The sequence below is a fragment of the Aquarana catesbeiana genome, linkage group LG01 (assembly GCF_042186555.1).
Source record: "Aquarana catesbeiana isolate 2022-GZ linkage group LG01, ASM4218655v1, whole genome shotgun sequence".
In the NCBI taxonomy this organism is placed as follows: Eukaryota; Metazoa; Chordata; class Amphibia; order Anura; family Ranidae; genus Aquarana; species Aquarana catesbeiana.
This window is the reverse complement of record NC_133324.1, coordinates 479,941,006-479,958,042: the sequence shown is the minus strand read 5'-3', so window position 1 is coordinate 479,958,042 and position 17,037 is coordinate 479,941,006. Positions and strand designations below refer to the sequence as shown.

Genomic DNA, 17,037 nt, shown 5'->3' with positions numbered 1-17,037 from the left:
TCGTGACCGGGAAGACTACCCTGCAGTACAGAGATGTAAAAGTGTGGCTTGAAGCGCTCGTGGAGTGCAGCGTGGAAGGGATGACGTCAATGGCGGTGCGGAGGATGGTTTATTTTGACAGCTTTACCCAAGATGCCTGCATACTTAGATGTGCCTCTTTCAATCATCAACCATGTGAGTTGCTAAATGTTGTACCTTCATTAAATGTAACCATATTGCTACACTTAGAGGCGCCTCTCTTCTCTTTTATACCTAGTTGTGACATGACGCTACTTATATATCAAGACATCACTTGTATATCAAGTTAAATTTTTTTTTTAATTTTGCTTGTCTTGCAAAATGCTCTCAGACCAAGGTTTTACTGTATTTTATTGACATGGGACAAGGAATCACTGTTCCAGGGTACACTCTATCAGCTTTGAATATTTGGACACTGTTTTTTCACCATTTGCAAAACCTCTTCATAAAATTTAGTGTTTTTGGACCTTTTGAGCAGAGCAGACTAGTAAACTAACACTATTGACGTGAGTACGACAAGTTATTAATAATCTACCAGTGCTAAAAAGAGGTCATGGGTGTAAGTAGGACATGTAGCTTATCCATTGGCTATAAGTTTTAATGTCCTCCCACTGTTACTGTTTGCACAAAATTCCAGACTTGCTCATCTGGCACAAGTTATATCCAAAGTCCTTCAGAATTGTGGTATATGTCACCTTAGCATGCGGACTTCTTGCCATTTGAAAGTTCTGTTTAGAACACTAGTTGGAGGTCCTCACATCTGCTGCAGAACTCAAGCTATGAAGGCTGCTGGGAAACAGTTACCAAAGATTTATGTAACTAGAAGAATCCCCCCAGATGGAATCAAGATTCTCCGACAATCTGGAAGGTGCGTGAGCACTTGGCGTATAATATTTAAAATTTTAAATTAACAAGTTAGTTTATGCTTCAAGGCCAGCTCGGGGCACAGAGGTTTTGGTGTGTTAACAAATGTTACCTCTGCCCAAGTGCAATACATAGCCTGAATTGTTGCATTATACTTTAAAAACAATACTTTTCTTTATGCGGGATAGTACAGCTGTACTTTCAGCCTGCTAAGTACATGAGAGCTGCAAGTTTTATAGTCTGCAGCACTGGCGTCTTTTTTCCCCCATCTTTCCCCCTTGGCTATTCACAGAATACACAATGTTATGTGAATGACCAAGGGGGAAAGGGAGACAATGGGATTGATTTACCAAAGGCAAATACATTGCGCACTTTGCAAGTGAAGTTGCATTCTGCAAGGGCATTTGATTCAGAGCTTAGTAAATGAGGTGAAGCTTCACTTTGCAAAGAATATCCAATCACATGCAAGGAAAATAAAAAACAGGATTTTTGCTTGCACGTGATTGGACGATGGAAGTCAGCAGAGTTTCCCCTCACTAAGCTCTAGAGCAAATGCTCTTGTAGAGCCCAACTGCATTTGCAAAGTGCACAGTCTAACAGCTATTAGTAAACCAATTCTAATGGTACTAGCGCTGCAGACTATAAGACCCCTAGCTCTCATATCCAGGGCAGGAGGTACAACTGAAGCTACAGAACTCCATTTATCCCCTACTACTCTCTGTCTCTATTTGCATACAGTAAAACCTTGGATTGCGAGCATAATTCGTTCGGGAAACATGCTTGTAATCCAAAGCACTTGTATATCAAAGTGAATTTCCCCATAAGAAATAATGGAAACTCAAATAATTTGTTCCACAACCATTTATTCATAAGTCCTTCAGTTTATAGTCCATATAAAAAAGATTAAAGGCAATGTGACCAGGTTGGGTAACCAAAAAATGTCCATCCACAAATGGAAGCTTCCACAAGGGGATTAGATGCAAAATCCAGCAGGAGCTACAGAGTATAAAAGAGAAGAGAGGCGCCTCTAAGTGTAGCAATATGTTTCTAAATGTTGTACCTTCATTAAATGTAACCATATTGCTACACTTAGAGGTGCCTCTCTTCTCTTTTATACTCAGTTGTGACATGACGCTACTTGTATATCAAGACATCACTTGTATATCAAGTCAAAATTTATTTAAAAAATTTGCTTGTCTTGCAAAACGCTCTCAAACCAAGGTTTTACTGTATATTGATATGTAGCAAAATAATTTTGCTGTTTTGACTTCAAAGAACCCTCCCACACACTGTAGAAAAAATGCTTTTGGGAGATGTAGTTTTGGGGGTTGTTCTTTCTTCAATAGGAACTGAGCTCCCAACAGCTGTCTCTGAAAGAAATTTACAAGCCTGGTAATGATGTCACACAGAGTAATATGAGCTATAACTCACTACAAGAAGATAAAACAAAAATTATGCTGAAATGTGTTCTAACATGGGAGAGGCTGGTTTGGCGGTAAACAATAGCTTACTTAGTAGTATGTAAGTGAGCCTACATCCTCATCATTAAATATCTGCAGTGTGATATGCACTTCTGTCTGTGAATGCCAGTCTTACAAGATTTGGAGCAAGATTTGGTGATGTCAGATTTGGTGAATCTGTTCCTGAGAAGACATTTCCCTGCTTATGCTTTATTCATTCTGTGCCTCTCCTGCTACTTCCTTCTACTTGAATAGCCCCCTCCAGCCAGAGGCGTCTTTTCACAAGGGCTGTGCCCAGGGACCCCAGGTGCATGGGGGGCCCCTGCAGCCCCCCCCCCCAACAGGAGAGATCGTATATGGAGTGTATAGAGCAGGTGATCACTGCAGCAGGTGAGAGAAAAAACTGGAATCGATCTTTTGTGGCTCTCACTGCAGCAGCTGAAAGTCAACATCTCTTGCTCTAGCTGCCGCAGTGAGAGCCACAAAAGATAGGTTCCAATTAAGTTATTTCTCCCATCCGCTGCACTGATCCGGATTTCTCTCACTGCCTGGAACACCCTCCCTTCCGGCTACGCCCTCAGTGCTTCCGGATTCCCCCTCCCCTCTCCTGCTGGCAACAGCTGCAGGCACACAGGGGGATCTTCAGGATGGAGAGCGGGGGGAAGGGGGGCGGTAAATATGTCATTTCCACACTGATCACTCACTGTATTCATTTATAACTGGAGCATGTTAACTGAGTTTACTATGCTTCAGTTTGTGAATGGACAGAAGTGTCTGTCCCCTGTTCAATCATCTGCAGTGGAGCTGAGGCTACCAAGAAAGGGACTGATGCATGTTTCCTATGTTCCTTTCTCTGTCTCAAAAGTGAGACTTCAGGGGTCTTTTGACAAAAATTGAAACTTTAAAAATGTAAAAAGAAATATGAAAATAAAATGAATTACAAATTAAAATAAAAAAAAAAATGAAAAAGTATAAAAAAAATAATTACAAATCTGTAAAAAAAAAAATCAGACTAAAATGCCACGCCCATTATGTGGCATAATTTAACAACACCCACTGTGTGTCACGGCACGCTACGCACAACACAAGTCACTATCTCCCTGGTAGGGGCCCCAGTGCATTACTTTGCCCAGGGGCTTATGATGCTGTTAAGGTGGTACTGCCTCCAGCCATTCGAACAACAGTCATTAGAGGGGCAGGAACAAAGCCCTGCTCTTTTGTGAAGATAACCATCTCTACACACAGAAACACTGCAGATCAAGGCACTGTAAGTCAGGTATGGAGAAAAGATCAACTGCAGGGAGCACACAGGCGATTCTGGTAACTAGTCACTTACCCTATGCTTGCATTTTTGGGTATAGATTCCACAGTTTAGTACTTCTCTAACAAGGTCAGCATGACTGTCAAATAACTATTTGTTTTTAGAAAGAGAAGTCAGCAATGGCCCCATGTTTCTGTCATGAGGGTAGGGTTGCCACCTTTTCTTCAAGCCAAACCCGAACACTTTAGTGGTCTGGGACACCTTTGGGTGCCCCAGGGAGAGTAGGAATGCAGTGCGCATAGCATGCCACAGCAAACAGTGGGTGTGGCTAAATTGCTCTTGCTGACATCATCGCCCTGCCCCCCAGTGATGTCGAACCTGCCCCCAGACAGCCGCCCAGAGCTCCCAGACGGCAGCAGATTTGTGTGTGACTATCTTGGTTACTTGGGGAGCCCAGTCTGAATAATGTGTCCGGGATTCAGTCTGCCTGAAACCCGGACACATGATTCAAACCCCGGACTGTCCGGGTGAATCCCGGACGGATGGCAACCTTTTATTATTTATGGGACATAAGTATAAGGAGTTAAATTCTAACTCTAAGAATAAGAAGAAAAATCTAACTAGCTCCCTTGCTGCATTGAACAGCTTGGGCAGTTCAGCTTTCCCCCCTTCACTCACAATCCCACCACACCTCTAGTCCCTGAGGACCATGCTGTAGCATGCTGACTAATATTTTTTAGAAATGGATATGTTGTTAAATCTGTATTGTGGCCAACACAAAACAACATTGAAACAGAGAGACTCATTTTCAAATGCTGCTCTGCTGGATTCTGTTTTACTTACATAGCTGTTTCTGGCAATTTGTGTGTCACTGTCAACTGCAGTTTCATGACCACAGCAAAGCTGAGGACATAGGTTTATCTGAACTGCATTATTTTGAAGAACTGTATGGTTAATTATTGACCGTTTATTTATTTTTTTGCCTGAGGTGCTTGGGCTGCTTACGCAATAGCTATTTGAAATAGCTCTGGTCTTGGTATTTATTTTAAATTTTGCATAATCTCATGTTTTTACAAGGCCACTTTTTCTGTACTGATAACACAATGAGTAATTTGATAATGCTGGAGCTTTTATGATGACCACACAAATGGCAATTTGGTGGAGTGATCAAAATGTTATGCCATTTTAGTTAAAATCACAGAGTAACAAAGACATAAAATAGTGGTTTCTAATGACTTCAAAGAGATTTCATTAAATGTGCCCCAAATTTAAGGCAGTGGATTAACTGATCTTTTAACAAGATGTAATAAAACATTCAGTAAAAGTGCTTAGTTTCTTAAAATTATGTGTATCTGCATGTTGGCTGGGCCTTCTCGCCCTACACGTGTGGGTACCTTTCCTCATATACACGCTCATCAATGCCCAAAATCAGGCGAGGCCGCGTTCCTGTAGAAATCGAACATTATGGAGGTTCCCCAACTTAGAGATGAGCTTTACACTGTGTGCAGTAGTTAATTATAGAGTCCCCCTGTAAAATGTGCTGTCCCATGTTACTACACACCTTCCTCGATGCCTGCTGCGTTTAAGAGGGACACTGCTGAGCTTTTGCCCTCTCCACCAGTTTACAGTACCTCACTCCAGGTGACAGAATGGGGACCCACCAAGTACCTATCGCAGACCTCATGTGTACACTTATTTAACTCTTTTACTTTTCCCATACCATGCGGCTAAGCTATGGGTCTTCGTAACACAAGTTTGGTCCAGACACCTTCGGGGAACTGACAGCTGGGGAGTAAGTCAGATCACCAACCCCCTCACTACCAGAGAACCCTCCGACATGTCAGGTACCACGCTTCATGACTGGCTGCTGGGCACCTAGCACTAGTCCTGGTTGCTCATAGCAACTGCATTCCTCCTCCACTTGTCTTGCTGAATTAACCCTTTGGTAGTGGCCTTGCTTCATACCCCACATGTGCCTTACTGAACCTGTTCTTCTGATACACTATGTACCACCGTACACCCCTTTAAATAACTTCAGACCAGGCTTAAAACAGTTAACAGTTTTACTGAAGATTCAGCAATACAATTCAACTGCACAGCACACATGAAACAGAGTCCAGACCTAACTAACTAATGTAGGCTGGCCAGATTCATACTTTCCAGAGAAGCAAAGTCCATTCAGTAAAAGTTCAGTAATGGTAGGTTCCTAGTCCAGGGAAAAATCCCAGCAGGGTGACCCAGAAGGGAGACACATGCTCCAGCAAGGCTACATGTTGCAGCAGTTCAACAGGTCAGTGTATTAAACAACACATACTATGAGCTTTTGCAATGGGCATATTAGCACCTATAAAAGAGTTAACAACTATGAGGCTGCTTTCACACTGTCCAGCGCAGTGCACCTGTGGCTTTTCTACAGGTTAGCTGTGCTTTGCCATAGACTTCTATTATATATTGGCGGTGTGGTGCACTGTGTGAAAGTACCCTCAAACTCATGCATTCAGTTTTGGTGTGTTTTCACGAATTGCACCACACCAGGGTAAACCCCCAGCGCATCTGTGTGAAAGGAGCCTTATAGGGGGCTCAGGACAGTAAGGGCTTGTTTTTATTTGCAGTTTGGGGGGCAGTAAAACCCCACAGTTGAGACCAACCACTGGTGTAGCGTCAGGGGTCGCACTGGCGATTCTGCCCCATGCTCCAGGGGGCCCGTGCGGCCTCCCTGTCACATTTTGTTTTATATTTGGACAGGAAGGGACGATGGGGGATGCCATATACCGGAACTGACCCTCTCCATTTTCCTCCCACAACAGCTGAAAGCCAGCTTCTCCTCCACTCCTTCCTGCCGGCATTCAGTGGCCGCAGGAGAAAATGTTAATTATGCTACTCAAAATAAAAAAAAAAAAGGAAATTCTGCACCATTCCATTGTAGCCTGTGACTGGTTACCAAATCACTTTAGTGGCCCTTGCTCTTCAAGGTTGAGCAACTCTGCCCTTGCACTGAAAAAAAATATTAATCTCTGAGAGAATACTGTTTATTAGGGTTCTCTATGCCATCAGGCACATGTGGAGAAATTTTAAAGCTAGGACCCATGCAAGGTCACTTCTTCTTTCTTAGCATACCAAAATCAAAGATGTCTGAACCAGGATCCACAAAGGTCAGGTTCATGACAACATAGGAGATTATCCATGTTATTCTATGTTAGCTGTGATGTGAGTCATCTTTATGTAGTCTGTGTTATGGGCACAGACACACACTTTCCAGGCTTTTGGAACTTGGAGGGCAACTGTTATTCCAATCTAATGAGATTAAAAGTGTTATGTCATTTACAGCGGATTTCTTTAAAGCTCATATAACTTGGTAATAACGATTTCCAGTGTAGCACTCTGTGAACAGTCCTAGTCCTTACAGCATCCTCTGGCATTAATCCCCAAAGCACATGCAGACCTGGAGTTCTAGGCCAAGATTCTACTCACAATGTTCAAGGACAGCTGTCATCCGTGCAGCTGCCATGCAACACTTTTAAGAGAGGAGGTTTTTCTCTAGCCCAGCTTCCACGGGTGATGCCCTCCAGCAAATATCTTTTAATCTAAATTCCTTCAGGCCCTCAGCCAAACACATGCTAAGGCCTAGCAATAGCTCTTTAATACATCAGCTGCTTTCCAGAGGCAGCAGCCCCAGGAGATTGACACTGCTGAACAGGCCTCCCAAACATTTATCTTCTCCCCAGCCACCTTCCGGGTACCCACCCCATGGATTGGCTGAGGTTACATAGATATTCATAACTCAGTAGGTCAGATAGACATTAGTAACTCAGTGGCTGACCCTCCTATTCTATTTGTAGAAACATCTTCCAGAGGCAGACAGGAGCAATCAACCACCATGCTTTGGGAAAACTGGCCAGACCTAGAAAATAGATTGCTGCTCCACTGAGTACACCAGAGGCAAAAACTAAAATTAGCCTGTCTAGAGTAGGGTGCTACATCTGGAATATGATAAGCCTATTCATATTGTTATATCAATTATAATACATGTTATTTAAGGGTTAGTATCTTGGATCAACAATGTATATTTCATTAAACTGTAAATTTATAGCTGAAAGTGGGGGGTGATTTATCTGTACATATGTTGTATCCTATTTTTTTGATAACTAGGTCTCAACAGCAAGTGCATGGACTGCTATGGGTATAAAAAATACTAGTGTGCTTATGCTGAGAACACTGACTAACCTTATGATTTAACATTTCAGTTGTGAAATTGAACAGTGGGATTCTGATGATCCAGTTCCACGTTCTGAACTTCTTAAGAAGGTTGCTGGAATTCAAGGCCTTTATTGCCTTTTAACAGAGAAGATTGACAAGGAATTGCTGGATGCTGCAGGTAGGATTTTTAAGAGTATTTTACCTCTTTCCAGGGCTTTTTTTCTCAGCGAAAAGGTGCAGGAACTCCTCCTTTTCTCCGCCCCCTACCCACCTCCGAGCACCGTTTCTTGGTTCCACCCCTACCCACCTCCCATACTGCCCTTTTAGAGAATACAGAACCAAGTATATTGTGCTGATCAGTAATTTGTATGGAATGTGTTAATGATAACAGAAAAAGCAGTAAAATAGGTCCACTGTAGTCGGCAACAATAGACCCCCCCAACAACAATGGGCCACCCGAAACAGAATCCCCCCAGCAGCAACAACAGATCTCCCCACAGCCAGCATCAATAGACTCTCCAGCAGCCAGCAACAATAGACCCATCCCTCAACAGTAGATCTCTCCCAGCAATAACTGATCCCCAAGTAATATAAGACCCAACCCCAGCAACAATAGGTCCCCACCAGCAACAATAGACCCCCCTGCAAAAATAGATCCCCTCCATCTAGAATAGATCCCCCAGCAACCAGCATTAATAGACCATGCAGCACACCCCAGCACCCCTTACCATTACATACAGTCAGTGCTGGAGGTGCCGGAACTGCGTTCCCCATGTTCCTGCTGAAAAAAAGCCCTGCCTCTTTCACTCCTATATGTTAATACTGTTTACTCTAGCGCTACAAGGGCAAATATTAGTTACTTAATCTTGCTACTAAAATATCATGAGATCGATCTTTTTCAGGTGGCACCTTACCGCCTCAGGAATGGAGTGGAGTCTTAGGGGGATGATGTTCCTTTGCAGCCTCTATAGGTGTCACCTGGGGAGCAGCTGTCTGACTGGATGCTGCAAACCTCATTGACCCTCTTCAGCCATCTTAGTTGGGTAGTGCTTATTAAATAGCAGTGCCCTGATGAGTTTAGCATGAATTTTCGAGTGGCTAGTGTAGGAAGAGGAACCCCATCTGACAGGGACAGAGGAGTAATGATGGGGAGAGATTCCAGTGCGAGGAGGGAAATAGGAGATACCACTGCAGGCTTCCCACAGCACCTGTATACAGAGCTGCTGTCGCTACCTGTTCCAGTCTTCCAAAGCTGTTGCCGCTACCTATCCCAAGAAGGGTATGTGAATCTTAAAAGGTATGTAAAGCTAGCGTCAATGACACTGGAGGGCCAGACAGATCAAGAACATATCAGGATAAGCAACCCTACACCATTAGCTTATGTGCATTAAACCAGATTTTATAGATTTTTGGAGACAATTTTGACCTAGGTAGGTACATTTGTAAAAAGGTAGGTTTTTTTTAAAGTTAATTTTAGACTTCCACATGTGGATGGTAGGTGGGGTAGGGATTTTCCATTTAAGAGGAATCATCTGCCTAGTGTAGAACACAGCATAAAAAATAACTAGCTACTGATAAGTAGTATTTAGGCCTCATTAACATGGGTGCATTTATAGGTACACCCGTGGAAGTGCCTTCTTTACCCACACAGGATGCACAGGTGTTCCATGCATCTGCGTGCAGGCAGTGCCACTCATGTCTTAGTGGCTGTACAGTAACAGCTGCTGGTCCAAATCTGACAGCCATTCAGGTGCAGGTGCATGTTTCTAAATGCAAACTGTGTTCAGGGACATGCACCCATACCTGCATGGCTGTCAAATTGGGACCAGCTGCTGCGCCAAAGCAGACATGAATGGGACTGCCTGCACATGGATGCAAAGTACACCTGTGCATCCTGTTTGTGCAATGACAGCCCTTTGTATGGTTGTAGGCATAAATACACTCATATGAACTAGATCTTGTAATGTCAGTGATTTTCAAAAGCATACATCCAGCGAGAGCCCTCCCACAGTGTTAATATCAGCTACCACCTCTTGGCAAAAAAACCTGCATCCATATGCATATCTCAGATTGGTATCTTTAACACATTGCACCAGAGGTTGGATAGATAGTGGAGAGATTTTGTGGGGTATAATAAACCCAGTGCAGAAATGTAAGTTGCATATCTCTGGGGAGATATTGCTTTATACCTTCGTCCCAGTCATGACCTGTCAGATATTACTGCTGTCATATTGTAAAATGATGGGAGACCCTGGAGTTACTGATAATTTGAGCAGAAATGTAATCAAGATCTACTAGTTTCATTGTTATGGTGGGATAATCTGAGTATGAAACAATTTTGTATATGATCTACCTTATACAACAAAAAATAGTTGAATGAAGTTGCGCTGGCTCCTAAAACATATCAATCACTTTGTTTATACCCCATTGCTGTTCTTAAACTTAGTATATATTATCCAGAGGTGTTTTTACTTGTTACATTCAGTAAAGATCCAGCAGTAAGGTGAGTGCACCCAGCAATTTTTAATCATGCTACTAAAACTGCCTATGATTGATCGCTATACATATGGTACAATGGACTATATCCTGTAGTAGTAATTAGTTGCAAATGATAGCACAATACTCCAAATTTGTTTGATCAATCGCTAGTACAGGTGGTCGCTAGCAATTAACTGCTGGACATAATTGCAACCAACCATCTTCTACACAACAAAGGGATAATGTGATTGGTTCATATGGAAAACTGTCCCAATATATTAGAAAAAAAAAAAAACAGGCAGAGGGAAATGCCAATTTCATGAACTCCCTACAGTATAGCAAAAGTACTATTTGTTGTAATGTCTACACAGGTCCCAGCCTTAAGGTAGTCAGCACAATGTCTGTTGGGTATGACCATTTGTCACTGGATGAAATTAAAAAACGGTAAGATATAAACACCATGTAACAGTTTAACAAGTTTCTACCTTTGAAATTAATTTACTACTTCTCATCCTGAATTAATGTTCTGCACTACAATATATAATTTATCTTGCTTCTATTCAAAGCAATAATTTTTTTTTTTTTTTTTTTTTTACAATGAGACCATTTGGTTATTTCTGTGGTTATTTTTTAAGAGGATTAAGTGAACTATACAAAATGTTTTGTTTAAAAATACATTCTTTATGCCCCTAATATAAAGTATATAAAACAGTCTACAGTTATTAAATTCAGAACAGGGCCCTGGGTTTAATAAGCCTGGAGTTTCAGACCAGGACATTGGACCTCAATAAAAATGAAGGAAGGAAAAAAATTGTCTAAGAAATCCTGTGCTATCCATAATAACCAATAATTCATTAGTGCTTTGAAACACAGACAGAGACAATTCATCCCTAAGACACTGTTACAAATGAGGTCCAATGGCTGACACATTAAAGCAGACTATACTATATTATGAGGTTCATCAATTCAATTTCACTTGGTATTTTAAACTAATTACTGTTAAATGAGGAGCTCAACTGCCTATCTTTCCTGTGGAAAACGCTGCAACTGACTCTCTGCTGATGGTCATGTGACTTATGCCAAGGAATCAGTCAAGTGTTCTATGCCAAAGGGTTCTGGGGATCTGACATTCAGGAATAGCTGGCCAATTAGTGTCTCTGCCAAGTAAGTGACCTACCGCACCAGATACTATGTGTGACCAATGCTTTGGCAATTGGCCACCTCACCAGCACCAGAGGGAGCCAGAAGCAGTGTTTTTTAGCAGGAAAAGTTAGTATTAAAGCCCTTCACATTTATTAAGCTAAATGAAGCAAATTTAGCAAGCCAAATAAACAATGCACTTTTAGCATAGGTCCACTATAAAATTGTTTTATTTTAAAATTATTTTATTGAAATATTAGTAATCTTAAATATTTTATTCATTAGCGGCATCAGAGTTGGATTTACGCCTGATGTATTAACAGAGGCTGTGGCTGAGCTCACAGTGGCATTGTTGCTGGCAACATCTCGACGACTTATTGAGGCTGTGGATGAAGCAAGAAGGTAATGGGGGAACAGTGAAAGCCTGGTCCAGCCAGGAGGTATTCAACTAAAGCTGGATATGCACAATCTGATGTTCACTTGCAATGGAGCTGCTTAAGTATTTCTGGAGATGTCAGGGTGGCATAGGCGTTAAAATATAAGTAGTAATGAGTAACCAGACAAAGATAAACTCAACGGAAAAGCTTTAGCAGAATTGAATGAGCAGTGTTTATACAGTAACTGTTATAAATGAAAGTGGTTCTGGCAGTGCAGGCGTCGGAAAAATCTGCTTGCACTGTGATGGAGATTTGTGAAGTAGGAGCTAGAAGAGAGTTGAAAGTCAAATATGTCAGTGGCATGGTGGTGGTTGTGGCATCCCTAACATATTTTTTAATGTAAAAGGGGAAAATATAGAAGAACCACTTGAACCTACATTTTTGTTATTTTCTCTACGAATACTGCTTATATCAAGTCTGGGTCTGGGGATGAAAGTGAAGTTGTAGTGTATAGAAGATGGGAACCAATTTAATCTGAATCACAAAGTATTAGCAAAGAATATAAACTTTTTTGGCGTCATGGATGCCATCAAAGAAAACATCTCACTCACTGGTAATGCTCTTTTAGTGTCTTACACTCTGGTTGTTAGGACCAGCTACTAAGTTGGAACTGCGCAAATATCAATGGCTTGAAAATGTATCTTTTACATTGTCAGACTACATATTCATTGCATTATTTAATATAAGGCTATTCAGGCACACATCTCAGAATTACTAGTTTTATGCAGACCAGTTTCATGTATTACTAGTTTCTGTGGGAAAAGCACAGTGTCCAACAACAGCAAGTCCATCCTTCCTCTTGTCCTTATGCTATTTTGATTGGTTCTGAGTCCACTTACTAGCATAATGCCCTTCACTCATTTGGCAGTCATCTATATTGGAGTGTCTGACAGGAAGCAAATATACAGTATCTCACAAAAGTGAGTATACCCCTCACATTTTTGTAAATATTTTATCATATTTTTTCATGTGACAACACTGAAGAAATGACACTTTGCTACAATGTAAATTAGTGAGTGTACAGCTTGTATAACAGTGTAAATTTTCTGTCCCCTCAAAATAACTCAACACACAGCCATTAATGATTAAACCGTTGGCAACAAAAGTGAGAGTTCTCTCTGTTCCCTCTGTTCTCAGCTGCATAAGAGCTGGGGGGAGTAGAAGCAGCAGGACACTGAGCTTCCCAGTGAAAGGCTGTGCAGGAGGGGCGTGTCAGGACATGTCTGATCATTGGAGGAGACCAGGCTAAGTTACCAGCATACCTAGAGAACTGACCACGATGTACTGCTTAGTGTGCTCAGTTTTTAATAGGAAAGCAGAGGGACTGGCAGGAACACCAGGGATTTCACACAAAGGAAGCAATACAAAGAGTCAAGGATACTTTTTCATACAAGTACATGGTACAGCAGGAATATGAAATGTTTCTCTAAAAATAAAAAAATAAATATAAAAACAAACAAAATAAAAACTTTGTAAACAATGGTAACCAAGAAAATAATCGCGCCCTCCCTGGGTTCCCACCACTGCGCTAGACAAATGTGTATATCAAAGTATATAAAAAGTGTATAATTTCCAAAGCTGCCACTTTAAAAATAAATAATGTGAATAATATTAACTTGCAAAATAAAAATTAAGAAAATTAATATAAGCGGCGCTAACAGCGACACTATAGTGTGATAAAGTGACCATGCGTTTAACCAATAAAAATTGTAGTATCACAAAACATCACAAAAATCACCCTGTGTCAGTAAGACAAAAAGCATAAAGATGAATGATGTGCAGGATTCTAAAGTATTCACCAAATCACACGTGTCAGTGATTCCTCTCCCTTCAGATTCAAAACTCACCGGACAATAATGCCTCACACTCTCGTGTTTTGGCAAATAAGCGTGATAAACCTTACACACAGGTTTAAATGAGTAATCCAATTTCCATCTGTGTATGTACCAATTCAATCCACATGTAAATGAAAAGTGCACTGATAGTGTAATAACATAAAACCAGATTTAATAATGACCGTGTGCACTTCAAACATTACACTCACATAAAATCTCTTTAAACAAGTAAACTTCACAGCAACATCACATCAAAGTACTCCTGTGTAAACGCCCAACACCAGATGCATTAATGGTCACGGTGGACCCGAGGTGTGCAGATGAAGTTCTCACCACCACTCGCTAATCCTCGCTACTCGGGCTTGGATCCCCGCTCTCTGACTCAATCCAGCGCGTCCTCCGTCACACGCTGTTTCAGATGGATGCCGTACAGCCATGCCCCGTACTGTAATTACTAGGGATCCATTGACTTCTCCCTAAGTTTGGCCTGGTTGTACTTTCCTCTTCTACCAACAGGTGGCTGGGCACTTGGAGGTATTAGATTGAGAAGGACAACTCAAGGTCAGGTTATGGGTATATGGGATATCTCAGTCCAATGGGAAGGGATTTTGTTGAATTCCTTGCCCTGTTGGGAGAGCCTATATATTCGGATGAGGTCAGGTGATCCAGGTTCTTGTGTGCCACACGGACCTCCGTTTGGGTGGACGTGTGTTGTACGGCCGGGCTGCTAGGCCGGAGATTGGGCCTATCCTGGGGGCATCTGGCTGCCAGGCTGTGTGAGGGCCTATCCAGAAGTAAGAGGGCAATGCGGCTTGCAAACCAACCAAAAGTGATGGTTCTGTAGGAGAACCTGTCAGTGGTCAGAGGTAGAAGGGAAGCTGTTGCCACGAAGGGACCAATCGCCTTTACCAGGGACCACAGTGAGTAACTGAAGCAAGTACCATAGCAATATTCAGTGTCCTGGCCCTAACCCTCTTTTCCCTACAAAATATAAAAAGGACTTTTAAAGAAAAAAAAAACCTCTTTTATATTCAAGAAGTTTCTGGCGCCCAATTACTTTTAACACCTTTGCACCCACTATGCCTCACAATCCACCACTTGTTGAAGGATGTCAACTATCTTTGGCCTTGCAGGTTCCCATTAGACTGGAAGAGGTCAGAGATTCTGCTACATGAAAAACACCATTGTGCTAGATAGCAGTGTAAAGAAAGTTCATGTTACAAATCACAAAGATTCCAATGTATAAAAAATGTGCAAAAAAATTTCATTTGAAGACAATAAAGTATATCTCCCGCCAGTAACTCCACCACAGATATTTTATATGAGGCTTACCAGAACTACATGACCTTCAGATTATAGAAAGGTCATGTATGGCATATGTTGTTATGCAGATCCACCGCAATGGCACTCTTCAAGAACCATCCACTGGTTGTATGCTGGACACAGGTTCACTTTAGGCACTCTGCTGTATACAAACATGGCCCAAAAAGCACTCCCAAATTCCTCACATGTGGCACCACATGTTGCTCCAAGTCCCCCACATGACCACGCTCAGAGAAAAAAAGAAGATCAATGCTCCACATAGTGAAAATCTGTCAGGAATTTTATAAAAAACAAAACAAAAACTTTAAATTGCACTCACATGAGCAGAAAATAAAACAGCACTGTATACACAAGGCAACCAAATTCCACCTCTGGGGACACTTCCAGTGCGTGACAACGTCAGCGTTGCTCTGCCTTAACTAGTTTTGTAAAAAAAACGTTCTCAAAGGGCAGGGAAGTGCAAACCACGACCAACATATTGAGCTGTACTTACAGTATCTCTGAGACCATTGGGTTAGTTTGTTAACTGTCAGGAATAATGCACCATAATGACAGGAACAGGAAACACTACAATAAATGTGTCATGGAATTTAGAGGCAAGACCTGCCATTCTTTTTTTTCACTGTTCTTCTTGCAGCAAAGCTCCACATCACAAGAGCAACACAACCAACTACTGCTAGTCTTTCTGTTTAATATGTATAAGCCAAAAAGCTTCCATAACATAACACCTCAATCGCCATTTACACACGCTCCCTGCGTGTCTCGTGTCATAAATTTAGTAGTGCAGAAATTCTTAAAAAAACATCTAGGGTTAGAAAAGGGTCATTGAAAAGAGAGAGAAAATTGCATTGCAAAAGAGAGGGAAAAAAGTGAGTCTTTCCTCAGATTCTGTGTTGCTAAAATGATCTCCTGGTGTAAAGCTAGATTAGTCTATTTTGTCACACCTGCAATATCCCCATGTAATAAAACTCCAACTTGTAAATCAGTGGTTCTCAACTCGTGTCCTCGGGACCCACTAACAGGCTAGATTTTAAATATTACACTGGGGAGATGCACACTAGAATACTGCAATCACTGAGCAGCTAACCTGGCCTGTTAGGCACCTTTCACACTGAGGCGTTTTTCAGGCGTTTTAGCGTTAAAATTACCGCCTAAATACCGCATGAAAAACGCCCCCCATGTATCACAGTGTAACCTTTCACATTGAGGTGTTGTGCTGGCTGTGCGTTGGAAAAAATCCTGCAAACAGCTTTTTTGGAGGGCGCATAAAATAGTGCTGTAAAAACGTCTATCCCAATTGAAATGAATGGGAAACGCTGTAAAACCGCTTTAAAACCGCCCAGAAGCTGTGGGGAAGGTCACATGACCGCATGGTCACATGGTCAGGTTTGCTGACGCTAACGCTTAAAAACTGCTATACAAACGCGATTAAAACGCATGGGCGTTATCGCTATTTTTACCGCTAACGCTGCAAAAATGCGGCAAGAACGCAGTAAAAACGCGCTAATAACGCTCATCGTTTTTACCGCGGTTTTGCAACGCCTCAGTGTGAAAGGGGCCTTAGTGGGTCCTGAGGACAGGAGTTGAGAACCACTGTTGTAAATGGTTCTGCATTGTTACGACGAGTAACCAAAAATAGGTCAACAACTACGTTATGCACCACAACAGAAAAACATATCACTTACCAAAGCCCTTCAAAGAAGGAACCAGATCTTCACAATTGAAGAAAGAGCAATATAATTTTCATTATATCTATATTAAAGAAAGCTGTGACTTTATTGCAGCAAGGAAGAAGACAAAGCTAAGTGTCTAACTTGCTTCTCCTATGAATCTGTATAAGGGGACACAATGCAGAATGAAATGGAGAGGACAAGGAAGGTTATTGCTAAGATAATTTTCAGGAGATGAGTTTGGAAGTAACATCACTGACAGATTTCCTTAGAGATTAGATTGATTCTCTGTAAAGCAGACCAGCCAGTAATGACTAGAGTGTTCTAAAACAAACTGAACAAATGTTGCGTTAG

The 17,037-nt window shown here is 41.7% G+C and overlaps 1 protein-coding gene across 2 annotated transcripts in view; it reads left to right on the top strand.

The window, feature by feature from the left end:
* Positions 1 to 37: 37 nt before the first annotated feature.
* The window catches only part of LOC141102697 (glyoxylate reductase/hydroxypyruvate reductase-like), a 34,353-nt gene continuing 17,353 nt past the window's right edge, over positions 38 to 17,037 (top strand). The window contains exons 1-4 of one of the 2 annotated variants that reach the window (XM_073591630.1): positions 38 to 174; positions 7,848 to 7,978; positions 10,650 to 10,722; positions 11,704 to 11,820. In XM_073591630.1, the coding sequence (XP_073447731.1) occupies positions 149 to 174; positions 7,848 to 7,978; positions 10,650 to 10,722; positions 11,704 to 11,820 (347 nt within the window). In that variant the 5' untranslated portion in view covers positions 38 to 148. Of the gene's footprint in view, positions 175 to 687; positions 887 to 7,847; positions 7,979 to 10,649; positions 10,723 to 11,703; positions 11,821 to 17,037 lie in introns of those variants that run through there. The other variant, XM_073591621.1, reaches the window with a different exon arrangement.